The 26289-nt window shown below is 44.0% G+C and overlaps 1 protein-coding gene across 1 annotated transcript in view; it reads right to left on the bottom strand.

The window, feature by feature from the left end:
- The window catches only part of BTBD11 (BTB domain containing 11), a 69648-nt gene that overhangs the window by 32718 nt on the left and 10641 nt on the right, over positions 1-26289 (bottom strand). Inside the window, exons 2-4 of the mRNA XM_005421795.2 lie at positions 23322-23526; positions 12735-12887; positions 584-749 (exon numbers count right to left, since the gene is read on the bottom strand). Coding sequence (XP_005421852.1) covers positions 584-749; positions 12735-12887; positions 23322-23526 — 524 coding nt within the window. The remainder of the gene's footprint in view (positions 1-583; positions 750-12734; positions 12888-23321; positions 23527-26289) is intronic.

Below are 26289 nucleotides of genomic sequence, written 5' to 3'. Positions count from 1 at the left end.
AGCCTCATGGAGGGGTAACTCCAAGGAAATTTAGGCTCTTGAACTGGTGGATGTTGGCCACGATAACCAGTGGAGGGGTAACTGCAGAGATACTTTCACGTCTGCGAGGTTTAAACTGGACTGAAATCCATTAAACAGCATCAGCAATTAACCATTCACTGACAGGCTGGGTGGTGCACATGAAGTGGTGACAGATCCCAGAGCTGTGTGCAGTGCAAGGCTGCTCACCTCACAAAGCCCTGTCTCACAGCACTGTGCACGGCTCTGAAGCAGTTTTAAGAATTCAGCTCAACACTAAGCTCTCTTGGGATCTTCCTCTGCCTTCACTCGACTCAGTTTACTGTTAAGAATATTTCAGGGGATGCAGTCACCCTCATGCTGAGTTACCTCAGTACTGGCAAATCAATACAACTCAAAATGACCTCACTTAATGTGGATGTTCACCTGGCAGTGCTTTAACTCAATGAAGGGGAAGCATTAGGGTCCTGTCTATGTAGAGCTGAAAGCTGGGGCTCATTTCCTGTGACAAGCAGACAAAACTCTCCCATTCCACAGCCGCTTCCATAAACGTCCATGCCGTTACCTGCTCGCTCATGCTGTTGATCCCATCCGGCCCCAGCAGGGATATGGCTTGCTTAACCAGATCCGTCCGGCCGCAGTTGAGCATCCGGAAACCCAGGTCTTGCTTGAACTTGGCCTCGGTGGCAACTGCATCCAGCTTCCGAGAGGCACAGAAACAGTCGTCGATCCTGCGGGCGGAGAAACCAACTCCCTCAGAGGACAAGCAGAGGACAGACCTCCCGAGGAAAATAATACTGTGCCCCGCTTTTGAAGGATTTAGGTCACGCACGCATCCATTCTCCTTTGACCTGCATGTGCAAGGGAATTGCTGAATGGGAAATGATAATGCAAGCTAATGGGAGACTGCCCTTGGTCTATCTTTCATGGGACAAGTTATAAATTTCAATAAAAACTGGGGGAAAAAAGCACAGCTTTCACTTGATTTTGTTTCCCTGTTTAGGCAATGCACAATACATTCTCACCACAAGTTTTGTCTCTGCGTGGCAAGGTTATCCAATTCCCCTGATCCCTGAAAACTTCCAATGACTTCAGTAAGCTTTGAACTTACATCAAATGGATGTAAAATCGTTGACAATAGACCAAAGAGAAAATAATGTCACTCCAAACACCTTCAAGGATCTTACCAGCATAGTCCCAGTAACAGGGAAGCTTTTCTGGAGCACAAAGTGCAAGTCACAGAATCACAGGCTGGCTGAGGTTGAGCAGAACCTCTGGTCCATGTGGTGCAAGCAGGGCCACATGTGCATAAGCCCACCATGCAACTGGGGAATAGGCAATCTTGCCAGGCACTCATGGCAAAACACAAATCCTTGCTGGCTGTGTCTAACAGACAAGATATCATTCTTTTAAGGTCTTATTCAAAAGATCTTCAAACTGTGAACTGATATTAATTTCAAATGAAAGAAAGGCTAGGAGTTATTTAGCCAAGATGTCAATCTACAGCTCCAGAGAGAGCCAGGCAATTCAAATCTAATGTTTATCCAAGTTGGTTTCATCTTGCTAAAGGATGGATTTGCTTTTCTTTCATGCTGAGGAGTGTCTGGGGCAGAGGGTGGAGTCCAAATCCACAGCGCTTTTGGTGTGAACTTGGATAAAGGACTCTTTGGAAAAACACCGCTTTAAATCTGCAAAAATGCTAGGTCACAAAATGACGGGCTACTATTGAAGGAAAAACAAAATAGAGATCAAAAGTGAAAAAGTCAAGCATACATCAAATATTTGTTTTTCTATTTCATATGTAAAAAACCCCAGCAAATCAAAAGAGAAATAGAAGCAGCACATCACTATCATTTAAATTTCTTCTTCAAAGTGCTTTATCAGACCTTTATAAAATATATAACACTGCTTAATATTTAACAGCACTATGCAACAAATACACTGTTTATATAGAAGCAGTGGCATGTAGCAATAGCTGCTGCTCTTCCACTTTCAAGAGAGGAAGGAAAGTGAAATGCAAAATACAAAGGGTTTTGATCAAAGCTCCTACAGGTTTGAAGCCAGCATCTGATCTCAGACTTGCTCTCTGCTATTCTGGGCCACAACCAGTCTGGAGGACACCAGGTGTTTTGTTGATGCTCATTCTACTGCTCAGTTTGGGTTTTGACTGATAAAAAAATTCATGTCCTAAGAATGCAAAAAAGGTATGCTTGGAATATCACCACTCAGGGGAACAAGGATGACATTCCATCACCACAGGATGCTGCAAGATTAATGCACAACACTCAGTCACAATAAACACACTGCAACAGCAGTAACAGATTCTGCACCAGCAACGTGCCCACAGCACAGAGGGAGAAAACAACACACAGCAAGGCTGGGTTTTCTGCAGTACTTTCTGACTGAGTTTAAGCAAAAAGCAAAACCAGCACAGACATATGCAGGGCCGAGCTCACTGACACTGAGATCCATGGAAGCAATCGAGGCTAAATGCATTCACACCACATGGCACATTTCTGACACAAGAGCTACAGCAACATTTGGTGCTTGTTGTCCCCATAGCATGAGATGCTGCAGATCATCTGTGCCCTCCTTTACAGCATGGCAAAGATAAAGCATGCTCAGAAGTTAGGTGGTGGGGGTTTTGGTGCATGGAGGAGAGACCTCCCAGCTGCAGATGGCACTCCCAGATGATTTTGGGCTGGAAACGAGGTGGTTCCTCAGCAAAGTGCAGCTATGGAAAGATTAGACATCCTCTGCAGAGGTGTCTGTTGCTATGAATCATTGCCTGTGTTAATTCACTGCTTCATCATTTGTACTGAGGTATGTAACATACACTGAATAAAATGGGTCAGACTCTGACAGAGTTCCACTGATGTCAGCCCAGCTCAGTGCATGAAAATGATAGCTGATCATCTCCTCTTCAAAAAAAACGCCAAACTTGGACCTGGGTTGCACACCCACAGAAAGGAGGAAAGAGGAACAAGGACCTATCTCACCTAGCCTGTATGGGCTCCCCAGATCTCTACTCTGGCAGATCTCTATTCTGGGTTCAAAAATCATCAGGAACTCCTCCATGAACTGGCTCTGGTCTCCTGAAAGTGAGTCAGTTCACCTGCTTACTATAGTCAAGGAAGGAGAGCCATAAATTCCTGTTGATATTTAGTATCAGCAAATCAGTACTCCTCAATCAACTGGGGGGATAAGTGTCTTGGTTCAAGGGCTGCAGGGTGCTACAGCTGTAAAAACAATGCAACAATAACATGGGTGCAGAGGAGTGCCTGGGCTGCACAGCAGGTAGCACACCAGCGCTGACAAAGTCTGAGCTAGACCAAGTTCCACAAAGCAAGAAACCACAATTTAGTACCACTACAGGTGGCCCACTGCCTTTTTTATACCCCAAACAGGACCACTGTGAGTATTGCCATATGTTGACTAATAAACTGGATAGTGATCAAACTGGTGATTTTATTAGAACAGGAGCATGGCACAAAGGAAAGGAGCAGAGCATGAGGAGAGAAAGCAACTTCTTGAAAAGCCAGAGAGATTAATGAGTTAAGGAAAAAGAGATTTAACACATACTGATAAAAAGCAGTGAAGAGACATCAAAAAATGATCAGGAGCTACAAGTACAAATAGAAAAGCACAGCGTCACTTTTAACACTGGAGAAGGCCAGCTGGGAGGATTTCATGGCAGATAGACCGAGCTGTCACATTTAAAAATGAAAAGTGGAAAACTAAAACAAACCCCAAACGCAATCAAAACTCAAATCTAAGCCAACACAGCACTGTATTTTCTCCCAAGATCTCCTTCTTACCATTCATTGCTTAATACTGATTCAAAAAAGAAGCAGAGGGTGTCTGCTCCATATTACACTGTGTAAGGGGACACTGCTCCATCGTGGACACCATCCAGAACCACAAGCATTAAAGAATGCAAGATAAAAAAAGAGGAAGTGAATATACTCCCAAGCTTGACTCACTCGAGACTCTTTCACTTTGGACTGAAGCAAACATACTGACAAGCTCTGAAGAGGTGGGAAAGGGATGGGAAAAAGCTTGAAATACAAGGCTGACGGGGAACAAGTAAAATCAGCTAAATATACAGGGTCACTTTTTAGAGTTGTGAAACTGTGCCTGCTAAGCAAGGGAACAGAGCATATGTGCATGCAGAGCTGGAGCCCTCCCCAGCTGCACTGTCAGCGTGGGGCCCTTTTGCCAAAAAGTCTTTGCGATCTTTCCAAGTGCACAGGAGGCTGACACCAGCCCAACAGCAGGATGTCCCCCCCAAGGCTACCATGGTTTGTTGCCAGAGTCTGCCAGCCATCAGCATTCACACAAGTCATCCTTTCCCCAAGACCTCGCCCTGCAGAAAAGGTGCATTTTCATCAAAGGGGCTGGGAAGGCTGATGGGAGGAACAATGCTCCAGGGATCATGGAGAGACAATGCTCTTCTGCTCCTCTTCTACCCAGGGACAGTCTCAGGACGGTAGGACATCACCACACCAGTTGTTGGCTGGGTCAGGCAAACTTTGAGGTCTCCCAGAGATGATACAGTGACAAAAGTAGGACTGACCAACATCCTCTGAGACTGATAGCCCCTCTCTACAGACACAGTCCATTCTGAACTTCCCTATGTAGCACCTATGGGGCTGGGCAGGCTGCTTGTCACCACCACCATCACCACCACATAATGCTCTCATTCCCAGAATTGAGAAATTATATGTTTGAATTAATAATACACACTTATCATAGGCCTTGTGCTCAACAGCAAATTCACTCCTCCAATTCTGGGGTTCAGTCACAGAGCCTGTCAACTCCCTTCCCTTCCCTAGTGTGAAGTAAGCCAACAATTGCCTTTAAAAACAAAAGGAAAATTAGAAACAAATGAAATTATTGCAATTTTTCATTTGCAGTAAAATTGTGACCACATTTTTTAACTCACAATGCAATACAATTTTCTCCAAGTTCTCTTTTAATTCCTGACAGATACTGCCTCTACAGCTGTTATCTTCAAGATCATCACAGTGTTGCCACTGCACATAATTAAATGGACTGTGGCTTTATATGGGGAGTGCCATGGTAACATTAATTATTTGCAAATGGTCACTGTCAAACACTGCGTGGTGACCATGACACTCCATCATACTCTGAAGTACTCAAACCTCTGAAAGGAGCCAAAGATAATCTTCTTCATTTGTAATGAGTCCTAGCAGTACAGCAAATTATTTTTCTTTTCCCAAACTCACATTACAAAAACATAATGTAGCACTTCTACGGCAGTGCTTTAAACACAAGGGATGTTGGTTTTTTTCATTTTCACTCTGACTGGCTAAGGGGGAGTCTGTGCAGATCTTTAATAAGTTACTCATGGGTTGAATGCGTTTGGGAAAATGGATGATTCAAAGGCAAAGTGTTTCCATCGTAACTGGTAGACGCAGTTGATTCAAAAGAAATGGAGTGCAGCCTGTGACGAGCAGCAGGACAAACGTTCTCCGTGGTTCAAATGAGCAGATCACTGCACTGATAGCCAAGCACCAGAACCTTGTTTGTTCACCTGGGACTCCACCACCAGCCCTTTCAACTGAAAGAGTGATAATCTACTAATAAGGCCCATCTTTTTAGCTTTGTAGAATTCATCCAGTTTGTCCTAAATATAAATGAGGTCTTGAGTCAGAAATTATAGTTCAGCTGGTTGGAAGCCTGGAAGGAGTCGTCTTTTAGGCAGCAATATACATGCATTTGCAATGCTGAATTTCTTGGGGTCATGGATCACCGTTTTGATCTGGCCTGCACAGCCCATAGCACAAAAGGGTCTTGTTCCTTGCCTGGGGCTCTTCAGTGAGACTACAGACACAAACAGCAAGAGTGGGAGCAGCAGACAATTTGATTTAAATTTGTGAGCACTTTTTTTTTCCAATGTGGTGCTTTACAAAGGACTATAATGCTGATATTAATAGAACTGCAATATAAATACTATATTGAGACAATTATTTGCATTTTCAGTTTTGGAGAGAGGAAAATGTAGGCGCAAACATGTTGATCAAAGTGATGAAGAGCACTACTTTTTATTGCAGAAATAGAATATCTCCATTTACTTTAATCACAAGCTAAATTAAGACAAGAAAAAAATACTCCAAATGTTTATTGTCCAAACTCTTATTCTTGTCAAAGGTCTGAGAATAAACTGGTTACAAATACTGGAAAATACATTAAAAAAGTGATGTGACTATCAAATCAAGACCCAAATCTGTATTTCAGAACACTCTTAATACTCCAATTCTGTGTATATAGGTCAGGAACCACGTTCAAAACTAAATCTGAGCTCAGATTTTGAACAAGGTCACAGTGCCAGAGGAAAGTTTCAGTACAGACTCATCTTTCATATAAATAGATAGCACAAGTCTTCACCAATGAGTGGGAAATGGTGTGTTATCTGTATCCTGATTATGGTATTCAGGAATGTAGTACAGGGACATTCAGGAATGCAATAAAAGGGACAGAGCATATGAGACAGCAGCAATGATATTGCTTGCAATGGGAAAAAGAAAGCTGGATCCTAAAGGCCCTAAAAATGCAAGTGTATTCTCCCCTAAAATTGAAGGAGAATATGAGGCCAAGGTCTTTCCCTTCAATAATTTTTTTTATTACTGCTGTCTTCAAGCAGACATTTGGCAGGACAGGTTGAGATTCACCTCAGAAAACTGTGCTCTAACTCTAAGTAATAAAATCTCCTTCATCTGCTGGCACCATCTGTCCCAAGGGACTGCTGGATTTTGTCAAGTAGCTTGTTCGCTACTGCTCACATTTTTGTATCTAATTACAGCAATAGCCATGGCTGGTGTTAAAAGATTAGTGAAAATTTGTAGGAAAAACAAGGACATTCAAGAAACTAGGCAAACATCAACCATTCCTACTTGAAGGTGGCTGCATCTAATTAAATAGCAGAATTTCTTGGCAATTTTATACTCTCTCTCTTTCTCCAGAAACTCAACCCCTTTATCCGACAGATTTTAAGAAAGAAGGAAGAGCAGTGGAAATATTTTTTTCTGTTTTCTAATCTCTATTTATTAAAGTCCATTTATATTTCCATGCTCTAGTACAACCAGAAGATTTCCATAAATAAAACATTAAATGCAACTCTTCTGCTTTCACTTCCAAGTCAGAATTGTACACATGTGGTATAGTAGGAGGATGACACAGCAAATGGTATAGACTACTCCGAAACAACAAAATAACGAATCTTCCCTTTGCATCACTGTATTTTCCCCTTTCCATAGTTTTAAGAAAGCTCTCTTGAATGAGCCAAGGATGCTCAAATAATATTTACTTTCGAGAGTGATAATCCAATTTTCCTAGAGAGCCTTTATTAAGAGGGATGGTCCCAGACAGAAAAGCAGACTTAGGTATTCCCAGGGCAAGGCTAATTGGAAATTAGGACTGATTTTCAATTAAAGTCAGATTTTCCAAGGTGCTCAGACCCTGTATTTGCCTAGAGATCTTTCTGGATCACAGCTACAAATGCAACTCAGAGAGCTGGGTGAGCCTGCGAAGGGCAGTAGCTGAGGGAGCACATGGTTAACAAACCTGGCTCTGAGCTGCAGCAGGGCTTGGGTACATCTGCACCTTCAACCTGAGCTTAGTATGACTTGCTAATATCCACATACTTCTGTGTCCACGCTGACCTTTAAATAGTGTATTTTTCCTTCCAAAGTGTTTACTCCTGAGGTATTTCTGGACAAGAGCCACAGATTCCCTCAGCACACACTTTGCTCAGCTGAATGAGCCCCTTTTCTTCATGTTTGTCTCCATGAGAACATTCTGTTAAAAAACCAAATCATCCCAGCCCAGTTCTTTCTACCTGGTCCAAAGGGAATATTTTTTTTGACCGGGATACAGGATTTGTGCTTCCACATCACTTCCTACCACTTTCACGTGGCACCAATACTTTTCTGTTTCTACTGGAAATACCTCTCCCAATGCAAATTCAAAATGCATTTGCTTTTTTCATGGCTGAGGAAAAATCCACTTTTGTGGTTTACAATAATTCTGAGATTAAATACTGCTCTACAACCTTTACCCACCACTCTTCCAACACTCTGCTCTCAACATAGTATATATTAAGATGCATATATAGTGTATATGTTACATATACACTGCAGATTGTGTATTTTTATTTAAAAAATACATTTGCCTTCAATTTGTGGAGAACTGCATTTCCATTTGTGCAAAACTGCATTTCATCCCATTTATTCTGTCCCAGCCCTCAAGGTCATCCACTTTTTCCTGGATGATTTCCCAAACTTCCTCTGTCAGGACAATGCCTCTCAGCATCATGGCATCAGCAAATTTTAACTTCATGAGCTCACTGCTATGATTTGTGCCAAAACCCCTTCTGAAAATTAAAAATTACCAGTTTTTAAGAATGAGAGCTGAAGGTCCCTGCTTGCAACCCCCTCTCAGCCAACACAGCCCTTGCCACCTCTCTCAAAGCCAGCCCCTGCTCACTTTCCAATTTCCTAACTAACCCCCATCTTCTTGTGTTAATAGATCCCTGCATGGACTGTATCAAATCTTCACTCAAGTCCAAAGAGATGAAATTCTACTGAATTTCCTTGGGGTAGAAAATCAGTTATCTTATCAAAAAAGTTATTAGATTAGCCTGGCAAGATCTATCTTTAGAAAATCTGTGTCACATTTTATCCCATTTTTCCCTCAACAACATGTCTTTAATCAGTCTTTGCTTGAAAAAACATTCAGAGGCCTTGCACTAACAGCCTGGAATTTTCCTTGGATCATTTCTCATCCTTTTCAAATGTTGGGCATTACTATTATTAATCCTTAGAGTTATGGCATCACTCCAGGCTTTTTAAAAATATTTCCCTCTGACCCCCTAATTTTTTGAGGCAGCTTTTTCTCATCGTTGGAATTGAGGTTATTTGGTCATTCTGATTTGAGTGCATTAAGCTGCATAATTTTCTCTTCTTTTATTACTGTTTTTCCATTTTCATAACCTTGTTGCTATTATTTGTTTTTCCTTTTCCAACAGGACTTTCTCCCCCCAAACCAGAGGCAAAGTATTCACTAAAGTTCTTGAGTGATGGCCTCTGTTGGCACTGATGGACACATCTCACAGGTGTTCCAGTATCTTTACATCCTCCAGGATTGCCATGATATATTGCCACCCAAAATGAAGCCCCTGACCCTGATTAAAGGCACAGCAGCCTTTGAGCTGAGCAACACAGGATGTTCCTCCCTCTCTCTGTTTCTCTGCCATCAGCCTCCAGCCCCCAGATGCAGTCATGCACCAGTGATCCTCCCCACCACATGTCTAACACACTGGGGTTTGATTCAAACAAACATCCCACAGAATGGAGGAAGGAAAGATGTGCAAAGAGCTTCTTGTGTTTAGCTGGAGCAAGGGGAAAGGGACCCCTTGCAGATGTGATGATGAGGAGAAGCCAACATCTGTTTACAGCCAGATAGTGCCTGCACAGGCTGAGCAGAGATGCTAATTTTTTTCAACAGAAAGACAGGTCAACATAGTTTTTACCACCAGGCCCCTTTCAGACAACAAATTACCTTCATGCCTTCAATAATAAAAGGTCTAGAATAGGTAGCAGAGTACCCTATTCATGATTGATGTCAGCAGAGAGCCACATCAACTGACTACATCCTGCTGCCTCAGGTGGGTATAGGTGAGGCTTTATTTAAGTGTGCTGTTCCCAGTGTGACAATATCCTGGACACAACTTGGCTTTCTGTCTCAGTGAGCTGCTGTGCATCCAGCACCAAACCCATCTGTGAAACCCATCTCCTTGCAAAAGGTGGAAACAACTGGTCTGTCTAAAGCCTTCACTCCTGGGGGAAGGTGAGTGCTTACATCCCTGCTCATCTCCCAGAGCTGACGAGAGGAAGACATTTTCTGGCACATCTGCTGCTGTAAAATGAAAAGAGATCAGGAAGGAGACAAGCAGTTCCTGACTGATTCCAGCTTCCCTCACTCCTCTACACAGAGCAAGAGCAGCTCCTCTTTCAGAAGAGGAAAACATTGCAAGAAATTAAAGTGATGGGTTTTTTAAAAGGCTCAGAAAAAGGGCAAAAGAGAGGAATGAAAGGCAGGAAGAAAGAAGGGATGATTTTTAAAGCCACAGAGTGGGAATCTCACTGCTGGAGTATGTGATTGTGCCAGGAAGTGTCATATGGATTTGCAGGGAGACCTCCATGCTGTAGCTCAGATAAGAAGCTAAACATTTGGGTTTTATGCAAACTGATCCTGAACTTCATAGCCTTTGAGATCCTGCCAATGTCTCCCTCTCCCCATATGCATGTTTTTCCATGGAAGCTCCATGAAAGCTGATTTTGCTTTATGCACTTGCAAGGACAGGTTGTGAACCAACACTGTGGAATGATGCAGGGTCACCTGGGACCATGGGCATTTTTGGGTTCAGGTCTCTGTGTTTCAGGAACTAAAGAAGATTGCTACAAAAAGCCTAGAAATTGAACCATTTTCAAGGTTCTACTTAATAAACCTTTCCCATGGAAGTCACAAAATTTATCAAGCTAGCACTTAAAATCCTCCAGCTTTCATCCATCATGCAGCTTACTTGGAAAGCCATCCCCTGCAAAGTTGTTGTATTCCCTCCATCAGTGTTAAAATTTAAGGAATTGATGCTCCTTGAGGAGTTAAGAATTGGGAAGTCACCCTCCCTAATGGGAAGGAATGAAGGGTTGGTGTTGGCTTATGAAACTCAGGAGTGCTGAGGGTCTGCTGAATACAAATAAAAAATTACAGGCTGCAAAGTTCCAAATTAACATCCTGATGACTCACATTGCTCTTCAGAAAAGCTCAGTCTTCCCTTTGATCTCAGGATTACAGGCAGCCAGAGACTTATTTGCAGCCACGCAAAGAACCTGCTGCACTACACCAGCAGTAGGCACAGACCTCAAAATAAAACCCAAGGTACATGAACACTCATCTGCCAGCAGAGCAGAGAGATTGTCATTTTGGGACATCAGTGGATGAATCCAGCCCCTGCAGTCAAATACAGGCACACTGCAAAGGCTGGTCTCTAAAATCTAGAATTTGTCTCAGGAATAGTTTTCCCTTTTCATTCTCGTCTGATCAATCTCAGGCCATGCTCTTCAGGTTCATTCCCACTTTTAAGACAAGCAGGGCAACTATCATTTGTATTCTTTATAAAGTTAATTCTTGATGGCAACTTTAAGTGCTGGTTTGTTCTCCATGATTAATACATTCTTCTGCAGTATAATACAAATCTCCACAAGTTCAAATTATTCTGAAACTTCCTAATAAAAAACTAAAATTGTACAACAGTTGATAAGATTTTTTTAATATATATGTGTATACATGCACACACACACACCATCAAAATAAAATTTTGGGTTGTCTATTGTGGGTTTTTTTTAACCACAGCTATTTTACTGTATCTACCGTAATTTTTAAGATAGAGCATATAGAATAGAAACATTACTGCCTTATTTGCAATCCTAAATACTTGGAGAGGTATTAAATTAATTTTGCCTTTTCAGAACCAAGTACCAGGTCTTCAGACAGTGTAGTACCTGTATCTGTTTGTCCTGACACTTCAGCAGGGACACAGAATGCAGCACTTCTGGAAACGAGGGCCATGGTGGGCACACCAAAGGAAAGCAATTACAGCCAAGGTTTGAAATCTGAAATGCTCATGATATGGCTTTTGAAATTCCATATATTTTTTCAATTAAAAATTAAATAGCTGTGACTATAAAAAGCCTATGTAGATCAGAAAGTGAAGTATTATACTCTCTGGTGAAAGAGCACGTCAAGGCCAGAGTCAAGAGAAGGCAGCTGCTCTCATGCAGGTCATAGCTAAACATGTAAATCAGCCCTCTGCTTTCTGTGTTGCAGGAAAGAAACCATCTACTGCTGTATTGAGAGGCAGACTGCTGGAAATTGGGGTTTTGGTACATATTTTGAATAGCAGTGAATCATTTCTGCTTTGGCAGATTCAGAATGCCTTTTCATACGAACATCAAAACCAAACATATTCCTGACTCCAGAACACTCCTAGAACGTACTTTTATCCAAGTGCATAATAATAAGGCAAAACAGACATTAAAAACATATCCTGGAAATAAATACTTTTAAACTTCATTAGAAAACCAAAAGGTCACATCTGATACATGAAAAAGTCAAATTATCTAGGCTGGCATTTACAAGTAATTTGAGTTGACATTAGCATGAAGAATACAATTTTACTCTAAGAAGTAGTCTTACCTCTAAGTTTAAATGTGCCCTTAGCATTAACGCTGAAAACAAAGCCCTGAAAAATATCTGCAGCCCTGCCAATTACATTTCGGTATTTTATAGCAAAGCAACATGAATCAGACAATTAGCAGAAGGTTTCAGCCCCTCATTAGCAAGCAGAAACTAATATGAAGAGGGAAAAAAAAAATCAAACACCACCATGTAAGCTCTGATGAGCAGATTACGGGCTCGATCGAGCTGTGAGATAGTCAGGCACCCATTACTATGCAACCAGCTTATCCACGGATGTGAGCAAATACCAGGAGCTGATTTTGCAACACACACGGCGAGCACCGGAGCATCCCTGCGCCTCCCAGCAACAACAGAGCCCTGTGCCCGTCCGCCCGCCGCTCCCCCGGAGAGACACATTCCGCACAAAGCAGCCGATCTGCATCCCGGGGACTTACTTCAGCTGCCGGGGCTCGCAGTCAACTCCCGGCAGCAGGAGCCTGGCCGCCTGGCGCACGTCATCGCTGTCCACCGAGAAACTGCGCCGGTGCCCCGCGTGAGCCACCGCCACCCGAATCCACTCCATCAGCGGAGGCAGCACGATGAACGGCCTGCGGAGCACACAAACATCAGTGCCAAGGCACACGAGCAGCATCGCAGTCACAGGTAGAGACAAGCAGAGAGCAGGGCGGTGAGGGTGTGTGCGTGTGCATATATGTGGGAGAATGTAAATATGTACAGAGAGAAGGATAAGGAAAGAATGGGAGAGCAAACCAGCTCAGCAATTTTCAAAGAGGTCTAAATCAAGATGTCTCATCCTGTCTCCAGGGCAGGACTATTTGGAGAGTGAGATTTATGAGCCATGCTCATCCATGGGGCTCTACGAGGTCAGCACACCCAACTGGCAAGTTCTCCTCCCATCCTTCACATGGTGTGATCCCAAAAAGAGGACAGGAGTCTGGCACAGGACCACATCCCACTCTGGCTGATGCGCAGGCCTGGGTAGAGAGAGGGGATGCCCCAACACTGAATGCCAAGGATGGAGAGGGAATGCCCCAGGAAGTCTCCAGCATCTCCTGCCGATGCAATGGGCACGTTGTGCTCAGTGCTGAAAGTGGGGGTTTTTGCAGCCAATGTGAAGGTTAGCTGTGAGCGAGGTCAGAAATCAGAAACCAGACTGCTTGGTCTCACTTTAGCAGTATCAAACTGCTACACCTTCGGGTGTCAGCTGTTCTGCCAAAAAAACATACAAAAGTGCCCCCAAAAGTCAATGTTGGGATTTGGGGCCACACCCTCACAAAGTCTGGGCACTCTCAGAGACATGGTCCTTCACTCCACAATACCTGGACAGCCCCATGTCCCAGCAAGAGCTGTCCAAGCTGGAGATGAAGCATGCAGCACATAGTTTGCTCCATCTATGCTAAGAATTATTTGGGAACCAAGAGAAAGATGCCAAACCACAAGTAAAAACCATAGCTTCAAGTTGTGTTTCAGAAGAAAACTAATAAAATAACTGAACACCTTGAAGGTCACTGCAAGTCTCTTGCTTGCCTTTCCTTCTGCGGTCCCTTTTCATGGAGGAATGGAGAAAAAAAGCCTGCATTAGCTGCAGAGTAGGCAAATATTTTACATTTTAAATGTACAACTTTACCTCAAAAAGTTATACCCTGAGAAAAATTATTTAAGAAGATGTTGACTCTAGAATATCCTTTTCCTATTTATAGCTCTTTATGCATTTATTTCCCTTTTTGAGAACTTGGCTTTACATAGCTCTGATATTAATATTCTTGAGGGGGGATGAGAGACTTCAGAAGCGCCGAAGGACAGAGAAGCCCTGAGGCCACTGACTCTCCCTAGAACGCTGGGTTCCCACATCTCACAGGCAGGTAAATGAATAACCTCTTTTTGAAATATGACATCTTTGGCTGAGTTGCCACTTCTGTAGTTTTTCTATTCCAACACATCACTGTCACCTCAAGACCAGGCTGCATTTGTTTCCAAGGCTTTTGCTCTCCCCAGACCTGCCACGGCCATGTAAGGAGGCAGATAAGGACAGAAGATCATCTCCCACAGCTCACAAAAAACAATTTCCTAGCCCAGCTCATTTGTCATGAGAGTGGTGGGAGCTAGAGGAGGAAAAGGAGGGAAGCAGGGGTGTATTTGTTCCTGGAAGGTGACTGCTTCCCAGGTCATCTTCAGAGCAGAAGGGACCCTCTTTTGAGGCACAAAATACCTGGGAAAAAGTGATCAGTGAGAGTTTTTTCATCACTTGCTGAGTGTCTGAGCAGAAGGGGAGAGGCAAATCACACTGTAAAACTGCACATAGTTAGAGATATAATTTGGTTCTAGGAATACAATTAAAGGAAAACTCAATTCAAGGTTATGTTTTGCATGAGTGAACACAGTTTGGATCAGAGAAATGAAGACAGGCTTGTACAGTGCCTTCCTGTAAAATCTGCTGGGCAAACAGAAAAGCAGAGAGCTGGGGCTGAACAGGGAGCTCAGAGGTTCACACTTTTTCCTCCTCTTGTGCAGGACAGAAACTCAAAAATCTGCCCCACCACAGTAAGGAGCAGAGCAAATAAAAATATTTACAGGAACATATAATTGCACTATAAAATTGCATTTTTTCCCCTTCTCAGTCTTGCAAATTTCACCAGAGAAATAGAAATGAGCATGGCTATTTGTGCAATAAATCCCAAGAGGAAAGGGAATCAGTGTTCTGCAGAAGCAGGGAAATTTTCTATAAAGTCCAATTTCAGTCCCTAGATGAGGATATGGAGTTTGCTCACAACATATTACATTCCTTTTTCCAAGGGAAAAAAAATCACCACTGCATATCTCAGCATGTCAGGAAATTTGTATTTTGAGAAGAGAACCAAATATGGCTGAGTGCAATAGGTTAAAAATACCCTCCAAGAATCTGTGCACCATGTGAAGGGCTGGGTTTTTTCTTTTAAATACTGCTTGTGTGCCAAAGAGGAAAGAGGAACACAGAGTTATAAGGGTGTGATAATCCACAAGACAATGTGACATCTGCAAGAAATATTTCACTTTTCAAACAGCACTGTGTGAAAATGGGTTAGCCAAATGCATCACATCACTGGCATATACACTGATTTATCTCTGGTACAAAGGCAGGTACCAACCAGGAGAATTCAATAATTTTGTGTTCCAGAGCAGACACAGAGCACATAAGTCACCTAGTTACATGCTTTGGAAGCACATGCCTTAATTAAACTAATCTAACCATGGTGCTCAGCTTGATTCTGCCTGAAAGATACAGGAAATCAAGAGTAGCTCAGCTGCTGCACAAGCACCTTACCTGGGCTGCAGGTGAGTGAGTGCTCTAACTTCCTCCTCCAGCCCTTCTCTGTACCTGTGCTTAACTTTAAATGCATGCTTCCACCCTCTAATTCCATGCAGTTTAAAGTTAAGTATGGGCTTAAAAAAAAAAGAAAAAAAAAAGCTTTTTGGCACAGACTTGTATTTTCCTGAGCTCACATCTAAATGTCTAAATGGAAAAATATGCCAGATCAGGATGCAAGGAGAGGTCTCTGCACAGAGCAACTCGCATCCCACACACAAGAGCTGGGAGGTTGGGGAGGGCTGGGGGAGGCCAACACAAAGCACATCCCCCAAGGCTTGGACCCTTCTGGGCCCTGTCTCCCTGCCCTTGGCAAGGGGGCAGCTGGCTCCTCTTGGGGTGTGCCTTCTTCTCTTTCACCAGAAAAGACAATTACAAGTGGCCCACCAACCCCTGCTTCCTCCTCCCAGGCAGCATCCTCCCCTGTTCCCTCCTGCCACTCAGCACTCCTCTCACATCTATTTTTGAACAGCTCAAGGTCCCATAAGCTCCTATGCCTTGAAGACATCTGCAGGTAGCAACACGCTGCTGGCACTGCCCCACAAGGGACAAGTCCTCACTGTGCTGGCTATCAGACGTCCTTCTCCCCACTGCCTTCACACACTGCAGCTCCCTGGCAGCACCCTCCCTCTAGAGTGGGGTAAACAAGCCCTCCCTACCCCATCAGACCTCAAACTTATCTCAGTTTTGTGGGGCGGATGTCTCCAGAGCACTCTGAATTACAGAATGACTCATCAGAAAAGCAGATGTTACAGGGGGGAGCCTAAATTTAATGATAAGAGGGGTTCCCTAAAGCCTGCACTCCCTCCAGAGGCACACACAGCCTTCCTGGGCTGCCCACCACTCCCCCTCCCTGGCCTGCTGGCACACTGAGGTATTAAAAATCCTGTCATGCATATGCAACAACTCAGGCTTTTCCCTTATTATTAGCAGTAGTAGTAGTACTGTTATTGTTGTTATGGCAGCAGTCTACCTGTATGTAAACAGGAGAATTTGTCAGGTGGAAGACCATGAGAAATTGTGCACCATAAAATGCAATAGGATGCTTCATTATTTTTGCATGGGTCTGTGAGAAGATGGATGAAGCTCCTGTCTGGACACCAGCTGCTGCAATGCCAGATTTGCAAAGCACTAGGGCCAGCACTCTGACAAATTCCAGCTCCAAATAATCTCTGGCCCTGTTTTTTCAGAATTACTGCTGGCTGCTGACCAGATTCACAGTCCACCTTCTGCCCAGAGCAGGGCCACTACACACAACCACTCTCCCCTTGATTTCCAGCAGTTCTTCCCCTCACCAGCTGCTCCCTCTCCCGTACAGAGAGTAAGAACACTCATCACCTTTGAATGCTCCTAACACAAGCTCACAAACCCTGGATGGGCCGTCAGCCCCTCGTTCCCAGCAGAGCCTACAGCATGCTCCAGGTCCCAGAGCTCATCAGTGCACATGAGAGATTCCCAGACAATCAGAGTGCTCCAAGGAAAAAAATCATCATTTCAAGTGCAGCACAACAGCCTCTTTATTTCCAGGGGCACTTCACACTGCTCTTCTCCAGACACCAACAGAGCCCTTGCCCCACACATGCACTCATTCACCGCCTGTATTAAATCAAACTTTAGGGAAAGGACTGGCTTTATAGTCACAATGGGAAGAGAGAAATCCCCGAGGCATAATCCTATTGGGATGTGAATTCCCACAGCTATCTCCTGTTGTCCCTGCCTCAGCTTCCCAGCTGTGAAGGGGACACAGCTGAAAGACCGGACCCTGCTTTAACTTGGTTCAATTGCTACAATTGCTTCAGACGATGTGTTTGCAGGATCCTCTGGCTACTGAGGAGGGTGGTGGTGCTGTAGGTGTGGGGCTTCTTCTCTCACCCCAGCCAAGGATTGCTGACTGCCAACCTTTATGGATACAACAGGCAAATTGGTACACAGAGGTCGCTGCTGTTTAAATTTGCAAAAGCTACCAAGTAAAAGTTAAAGATGCTTCTCAGAAGCATAAGGCTGTACTTTTACACAAAAAACCCTTTCTAGATAAAGGTAGGGAGATGTTTTTTCTTGCAGATATGAGTCAGCAACTTTAACATTGTAAAAAGCTCTTTATATTTGTTTGGGTTTGTTTTCATGGGTGGTTTTTAAAGAAAAACCCAATATATGAATTCAAAAGCATCCTAAGTTCTGACAAGTTTTCACTAGGAACATATGATGAAAATATATATGCAATGCTAGTCCATTTTTAGCATTATTGAAAGATAGAAAAACATGGGTTTTTCCAATGTAGAGCACGCATTTCAGATGTGTTTCGGGGGTGCAAAACTCATTTATAGTTACACCATAAACTACTTGTCTTCAGAGAGAGCAAATACTTTTTGATGCCCTCAAAAAGCTGCCAGTCCAAATCCTTCCCAGAAACTCAGCAGTGCCAGCTGATGCTCCATGTGAGTTCATGCAGCCACTCTATGCTAGGCAGCTGCTCTGCCACCCCAGAAGCCCAGCTAAGGGTGACCTGAGCAGCAAGTTCTGCATTTTGTTCAGGCTGAAGGATCAAACCTCCCTGCTCTCACAGGAGCCTCACGAGACCTGCCTAGGCAGAAGAAGGATTTATCCTTTGGCTTTTGTGCACCAAGACATTGGTGCTGCAGTCCACAAACGGGGATCTGCAAATCATCGGCTTTGAACCCACAACCAGGGCTGGAATGAGCTGTCCCTGTTACCTCTCCTGCATTAAAAAATTTAATGTCCAAGACTTGAAACACAACTGAGTCAAAGTGATGACTCAGCCAGCAACCACAAAAGGCAAATATTTCAGTGGCAGTTTGGACATCGGATTTGACACGACTGGCAATGGCATAAATCCCTGAGGACACACAGCATTCAGAGTGCAGCACAGAACAGCCTGGATACAGTTCTCACAGGGCTGCATGCAGTTTCCTCTATTTAAAAAATCCTATGGCCATCCCATGGACAGCAGAAGTCCAGCTTGATAAAAGAGGTGTAGAATACAGACCCAGACCAGCAAGGATATTGCTGCGTAACAGCCGAGCTACAAATAATGCCTGAACAGTTTCTTGTAACATGTGCCATCTCACATGCTGCAGGCAGCTCCAATAACATTGCTGAAGGGATTTATAGGAAGTGGGAAGTTTGATATTTAGCATGCAAATCTAGAGGACTTAAGTAAGGATGCATTGGGATTTCTTTTCAGTGGTTCCAAGTCCAATCAACCCTGCTCTCAATTTTGACTTCAGCAAGGCTACAGCTTTACTGTGTGAAGTTTCCAATCAAACAGTGGATAAAACAGATAGGGTTACATGGGGCTATGGCATGCTGGCACACCAAGCCTATGTAATCCCTTCTGCATATACAGGTTCATTCAGGTTTCACTGCAGGGCTCCCATATTCCCAGTGCTTTACTTGTTTTTCATTAGCATTCTTCACCACTCTCTCCACTCTCTTCTGGTCTTTGCTGGAGACTAACCTAGCCAGGGATTCTGTACCACAGAATAATTTAAACCAGGGACACTTTTCCCTAGTTCTCTTACTGAAATTTTTCTATAGGTATAATCTGTATAACTGCTGTAGCAGTTACAAAAATGCTCTGAAAGAGTTCAAATTATTTTAAAAGTTATTTTAATAGCATGGAACACTCCTCTCATTAGAGGAGCTGCATGACATTAATTAGCCAGCTACACCAATAGCTACTCAAAGCAAGAAACAAAACTGAGGTAACCCAAACTCTTTCCATTAATAATGAATGACCACAGTCTACAATTTGCAGGTGTATGCATGTGCAGGGAACATATATCTTTTTCTCTGTGTGTCCATGTGAGCGTCCAAGGCAGGCAGAAAGATGAAAAGTAAGCAATAACAGCCCATGGAAGTTTCCTAAGGGACTGCTCCCCACAGAGGGAATAATAGTTAAGGTAAAGTGAAAAGAAGGTTAAAACCAGACACACATCCATCAACTCAATTAAGACTGGAGGAGAAAAGCTAACAGCTGCCAGGGGGTACAATGCTCCTCCAAGGTGGAGCAGCAGAGGAAGCACTGGAAAAGGGACTTGGCTGCCTGTGAGCAGAATTAATGGGAGGTTCTGGACCGGCTGAGCTGCTGAGCCACAGCTTCTCAATGAGCTGTTAATGGCGAACACGGCAAGTTAGGAAGTAATGAGGACTTTGTCAATACAGCTGCGGATAAAAGTGGGTAAGGAACCACTTAAGGAAAAACAACATCACACAAATCTGCAACTACAGATTCTGCACTTTCCAGTGCTTAAGAAATTACTTGCAATAATTTTGGAAGCATTATAGGGGCTGACAAGCCAAACATAACCACAAGACAGATCTTTTTATTAAGCTAGAAGCTGCAAGAAAGAAATCTTAACAACAGTACCCTCATCTACAGTTCTTTTTGGTTTTTTTTTTTAATTCCCAGGAAAACAAAAGAATCACAAACCTAAATAATCCACAGCCTCTTGCAGGTGGAAGCACTGGAGGAGCGCTGCTTTTGTAGGCAACACCCAGCACAAGATAAATGGCTCCAGCACATCCCAGCTGGGTGCAATAGGGAAAGGGGACCCCACAAAGAGGTCCTCCCTCTCCCTGTACCCCCATGCCCGACAAAATAGCCTTCTACATGGTATCCAGGGTCAGCAGAACTGGCTGCCAAAAAAACAGAGACTCTCAGCCAAAGTGGCCAGATTGAAGGAATATGAGTTTGGGGTGGGAGGGGATCACACATCCATCTTATGGTTGGGTTTGTCAGCATTTAGGAAGTGGGGAATATTTTCCAGGTTTCTAAGCAATTCTGGCCACTCTCCGCCCCTCCCCCTCCCATGAAAGCAGTTCCCCCCCCTCCAAGAGTTTCACTATATAATAATTTTTCCCTTTTATTTTCTGTAAAGATAAACACGATTTAAAATATACTGCATTCTCATTTCTTTAATTCCATGAAGAGCAAACACAGAGACATGCTCCCTAGAAACGAAGTGCTGGATTTACTTAAAGGTAAAAATGCCTTTTTATGTGTCCCCCAAGGCTCTGAGGGAGGTACTGCTTTCTGAGCTGGAAAGTGCTAAGCCAGGCAGCAATGCCACCATTCTGGATTCCCCTCTCATACCCAGCCTCTGCACAGGAGATCATGTACAGCCTTTGCAGCTCAGCCTGATTCAGAGCCAAAATCCAGGTGGGCTGGAGATGAGTAGGAAGAACAGGATGGTCTCATGGTGCCATCAAGCCTTGAAAGCGCTGTGAGAATTCTTTGGCTGCATCACACAATCCTCTCTAGCCTGGGCTTGCACTGTCAGGGAGGAGGGGGCCAAGACAGAAGCCAGGTTGGCTTCACAAAGAGCCAAGGACAACCCCTATTTCATGAAAATACTGCCTCTACAGCCAGATCCACACTGTCCTGGCTTCCCTGCACCAGCAGGGACACACAGAGGCCAAGGATGAGGAAAGATGCTTGGACCTTCTTGCTTCCTTCTGGGCTTCTTACAAAATAAAAGCAATTGCTGCAGCTGGAGAGCAAATACAGCAACAGATATCTTGCAAATATTTTGCACGTAAAAGTGTCATGGTTAACAAACCCATTTCCCTGCAACTCACAAAACCCCATCAAGGAAACCGAAACCATCAGAGATACATCATGGACCACAAAGCATGACTGCCTGTAAAAATACAAAATATGGGAAATGAGTAGGAAGGCTCCTCAGAGCACTACTGATAAGTCACCCTCACTGTTCTCCTTCCCGAGCAGCACAGGGTGGTTCCATCCACCTGGTGAAACTCCAGAGCTCAGCTCCATGGGAATGTCCAGGCTCATGCTCAGCCCCTGCACCGCTCCCTCTCCAGCACTAAGTGCTAATGCATGTTTGATTAGGCAGCAGGAGATGTATCTGCTCCTTGCCAAGGTGACCACAGGCTCTTGGCAATAACACCGAGTACTTGCTCTGGCCCTCGCCGCACGCCGCGCTCAGCCACTGCCCTGCCAAGCGACGGCGCCCTGCCAGAGCAGGGTGCAGAGTAAAGGGAAGAACAATCGCCTTAAATAATCAGCATTTCTAGCGCTCTAATGAAGAGGACATGTATTAAGGCAACCTCAGAGAAAGGAAAACCTATTACAACAAATGCTGAGAGTGATTTTCCAAATATTCCTGCCCTTTTTCACTTTTGCACAGCAGTCTGAAGAAATCTTACAAAATCAGAAGCTTAGCTTTATTCACCCCTATATTTCCTCTGGTTCCAGTGGCATTATTCCCACAGATGAGAACTACAGATCAGGTAAGAGTATATTCTAATTTTCAAAAAAAATTTTTGTGCATACTAACCACTCCTGGACATGAGTTAGGCCTTCCAAAAGAGCAAGACTAGATGACAAATCACGAAATTAAAAACAATTTAAAAAATAGAGAAAATTCTGTATTCTTGTCATTTCCTTTCTGGTTTTTTTCATACTTTGGAAATAACAGAACAAAAAGTGACAACATGCTCACAGAAAAACCCAAACTTGAAAAGAAACAAAATGCCATCCAAAGGCAAATGGCAAAATTCCCAGTAACATCATTAATGCCAGAATTTCATTTTGTATGCTCTTCTGCAACTAATAAAAAAGTATTTCAATTAAGATATCATATTATATACCATCTACAAGTACACACACAATGAGACCCTCAAATACTGCTTTTGAGATGCAGACCTCATCCTGCAACAATAGCCAAGCCCCATATGTGCAGATCAGAGTTTGGCTCACATGTATACTGCCATACCTACTCTGGGATGTAAATGTGGAGCCCAGCCTGACAAACCAGCTTTGCATTTGCATCACCACAATACCCATCCTAAAAATTCATATCCAGCAAACCAGTCACTCCTCTCATCTCTGTACTGAGGCTGCCTGGTTTAGGGCTGGTGAGAGTGTGGCAGGGAAGCAGCAGAGTGTACCCCGGCACACAGCTGGAGACATGTTTTAAAAGAGGGTTTGCTGGGCTTTTCTTGGGAGATGGATTTATTTTCTTGGTCAGCAATCTGTCACCTGGGCTGGCCACCCAGCCTGCCAGCTTCAGAGGCGTCTCCTTCTCACCTTACATCAGACCATGAGTCAGGACAAGGCCAGAGGCACAGCTCCCTGGCCCTGCCCATCCCTGGAGCAGGGACAAGAGCAGCACGGCTGGCACTTGCCACATCCCTGGCCAGGGCAGCCCCGAGGTCACTGCTGTGCCCCGTTACTCAGTGCGGCAGGAGCCCAGCAGCTTTAATGACTTCTCCTTTCTACACACACTACTCTATTCATTTTCCACTTCCCCAGTCACAGCTGTTGAGCCCTATTAACACGCAGGGGAAAAAAACACATTTAAACCCAAACCTGCTAGGCCAGAAATAGAAGTTCTCATTTTCTTTTCCAAAACACAGAATAGCTGAGCAACAACGAAAGGAAAAGGAAATCTCTCCCAAGCACATCTGGAACCAATTTGCTGTCTGTAGCCACTGGGTGTCACTTTTGATATATATTGGTTCAGCCACGCAGCACTTTGGGGAGAGAAGCGGATTTCAGGGAGGTGATCCCAAAGCAAAGCAGACTGCTCCACGGCCTCTTGCATGCAGGCTGTAATTAGCAATTAGCCAGCCAGGCTGATTTATTAATAAAACATCCTCACCACAACACCAAGCACCGTGCAGAGGCTCTTACCTCTCAGTCTGAAGTGTGACTTTCGAGGGCTCCACGTTGGGGTTTTCCCACTCCATCTGTGGACAGTGCATGAAGTAGCAAAGGGTGTACAGGGCCTCTGGCTCCCAGTAGAAGGATCCCTGCTTCTGGTGCATGGGTGTCCCATTCCCGTGCTGCTTGGCATTGAGGGGCTGCAGGTGGTGCATTGCTCGAGACACCAGGTCACCTGGAAAAAAGCAAGAGCCAGGTGAATGCCAGGCTGTTCAGCTGCCTGTCCTGAGTTGCAAACTGAAAGGCAGGCTGGGGTGGTCTTCCCTTCCATTTAACCTCACATATGCAAACAGCAGAGGGTAGGACAGGATTCTGGGCGTTACTCATCACCAGGCTGAACTTTTCCTGGTGGTTTACGTGGTGTGGTGTGACATACCCAGGCTGCAGACAAGCCCACAAAGGCCTGCAGGAGACGTGTTTTTGCAAAGATGCTGGTGTGGGCAACATCAGGCTGGCCCTATCTCAGCACCACCATGAGAGCTGGCATGCTGAGCCAGGATCACAGTTACCTACTCAGCAGCCTTTGGAGGATGCCAAAACTCCACAGCCCCAAAAAATTACCATGCAGTGTGCCACCAAAAGCTGCATGCTCTGGTCAGAGGGGCAGTGAAATCCAGCCCCTTGGAACAAGGAAGGAGGCAGTCAGATAACACACAAAGCGCTGCAGGAGGATATGAATGAGCATGCGGGTGAAGAAAAAAAAGGGGGAAATATTGCTAAAAGATAATATAAAGAATGTGCAACCAAAATTAATTTTTAAAGTCCAGGCTAGGCCTGGAAAACTTCATGTTAGCAGAAAAACAAAACCTATGAAGTAGGCTCACCTGGCCCCCCAGGTTTCCAGAGCACAGAGGAGGACAAAGAGGAAGATTCTCATCATCCCCCTGCACCAATTTAGTTTGGGGCACTTCCCTCACAAGGCAGATATAGGAACCTAGCCACAACATGTGGAATGGGATCAGCAAAGCCAGCAAGTGAGATTACCAAGCAAATACATGGGCAAGCAGCAGCGCAGTCTCTTAGCACAACACCGTTTGTAACTAATTAACTAAAGCACCTCTCTCTGAGGTAGTGAATTTTATGTCTATTGACTAGTGACCACTCTATCAAAGGCAGGGAAACAACTGTGGTTTAAACTGCCTTTTTTTCACATGTTCAAATCACTCTGAGAGTGCTTTTGGGGGAAATAAGGATCTCGAATCAAATCAGTTGGTTTGTTTTAAATTAAAATCTGAGCAAGAGTCCTTTGGGTCATTCTTAAGCTATACAAAAGCAAGTGATGAGAAAAGGAGGACATAATTTTCCACTGTTAAGAAGTCACACACTTTCTCTTACTTGTTTTTCCCAAGTGACCACTGAGCAGAAACTTGGAAGAAAAAGTTTAAGATGTACACCAAGGTAGGAGCATAAAACCAATTGTGGGGGGATAAATAATGAACTCCTGGGCAAACTTAAAGGAGAACTATGTGCATGACTGAACTACAGGTTTTTGCAAAGTCCCACCCCTTTGAACACCCCTCTCCAGCCTGACTCACACACAGAAAATGCTGCTGCTGCAGTGATAATGTGTACCAGGGAGAACAGAAATGTCTCACTTAAAAATCTCAGCCCAATCCTCCAAAAACATAGCCTTAAAACCATGAAGAGAAGAAAACCACTGGCATGAGGAAACTGCAGTCCATGATTTCAGGGTTTTGACACATATTTTTTGCTTCACTCTGCAATATTCTTCTGATTCAAAGCTTTCATTTAAAAATAGCTTCTGTCTTTTCCTTCTGCCAGGAAATTGCCATGATAGGACCAATCTTGCAGCCTTGCATGCTCATAATTTCCAAGAGAAACTATCCATGTGGAAAGTATGCAGGATCAGGTCTGCAGAAGAAACAGACGTGCCTCTGAGATGACTCCCCAGTCCTGCACAAGGCTATCTGCAGACAACCAGGAGCAGCAGGAAACTATGGGACCTCCTTCTCTCAGCTCACTCTAGTCACAGCAAATGTGCACTACCAAGTCTAGCACAGGCCAATTTAACTGCTAGCAGCCTTGTTGATATTAAATTTCCCCCTTTTTCTCCAGAAGGCAAAAAATTGCATAGAAATGTGGGCTGCAACATGCAGCAATAATAGCAAAGGCAGAGAAAAAGGGAGACACACTAAATTCAGCCTTTCAAACCCAAGCCATTACAGCACTGAAGAACATGCGTAAAGTTTAGCACATAGGCAGTCTCATTTCAGTGGATTGAGACAGCAGGCTCTAGAGAATGCCTCTGACTTCTGTCATGAATGATGAATAAAAATTAGGATGAAATTTTGGCCAAGATTCTGGCAGCAGCATTACTTCATCCCACTCCTCCTCCCTGAGCGCTGGGGTGATGTGACCTCAATGACACGCCCAGGACCAGAGGAAGCTGCACAGTGAATAAGAAGGGAAAGCAGCAGCAAGAATGACGTGAGCAGGACAGGCAGCTAAGCATCACTGCTGATGCAAGGCTGGAGGAACTCAAGCCTTGCTGAAAGGTGAAGCTCTAATCCATATCAATATGACGAGCAGTTCATCCTTTTATGCTGTATTTCCTCTAGAGCCTCCTAAAAAATCCAAACCAATTCATACCATTAAAGCTGAATTAATGCTTTTTATATTTGAGTCTCACTTAATTACATTATACCAAGAACTGATGGTTTAGATCTTTCTTTTGCCTTTGCTATGCTTTCTCTGGTCACATTTGAAATAATTTCTACATTAACAATTATTGTAACATTTCTTAACCAATAAGTTGACTTACTACTTCAGGTCAACTCAAAGCCTAAATAATCAATACCTGTAAAACACTGAGCTTCACAGAGAACAGTAAGCAAGCATAAAAAGCCCCATCATACTGGTGCCCGCTGGGCAGAGCTGTAGAGGAAGGACAGGAATCACTGCTCTGTTCTATTCCACA

The sequence above is a fragment of the Geospiza fortis genome, unplaced genomic scaffold (assembly GCF_000277835.1).
Source record: "Geospiza fortis unplaced genomic scaffold, GeoFor_1.0 scaffold173, whole genome shotgun sequence".
Lineage (NCBI taxonomy): Eukaryota > Metazoa > Chordata > Aves > Passeriformes > Thraupidae > Geospiza > Geospiza fortis.
This window is presented reverse-complemented; position numbering and strand designations above follow the sequence as displayed.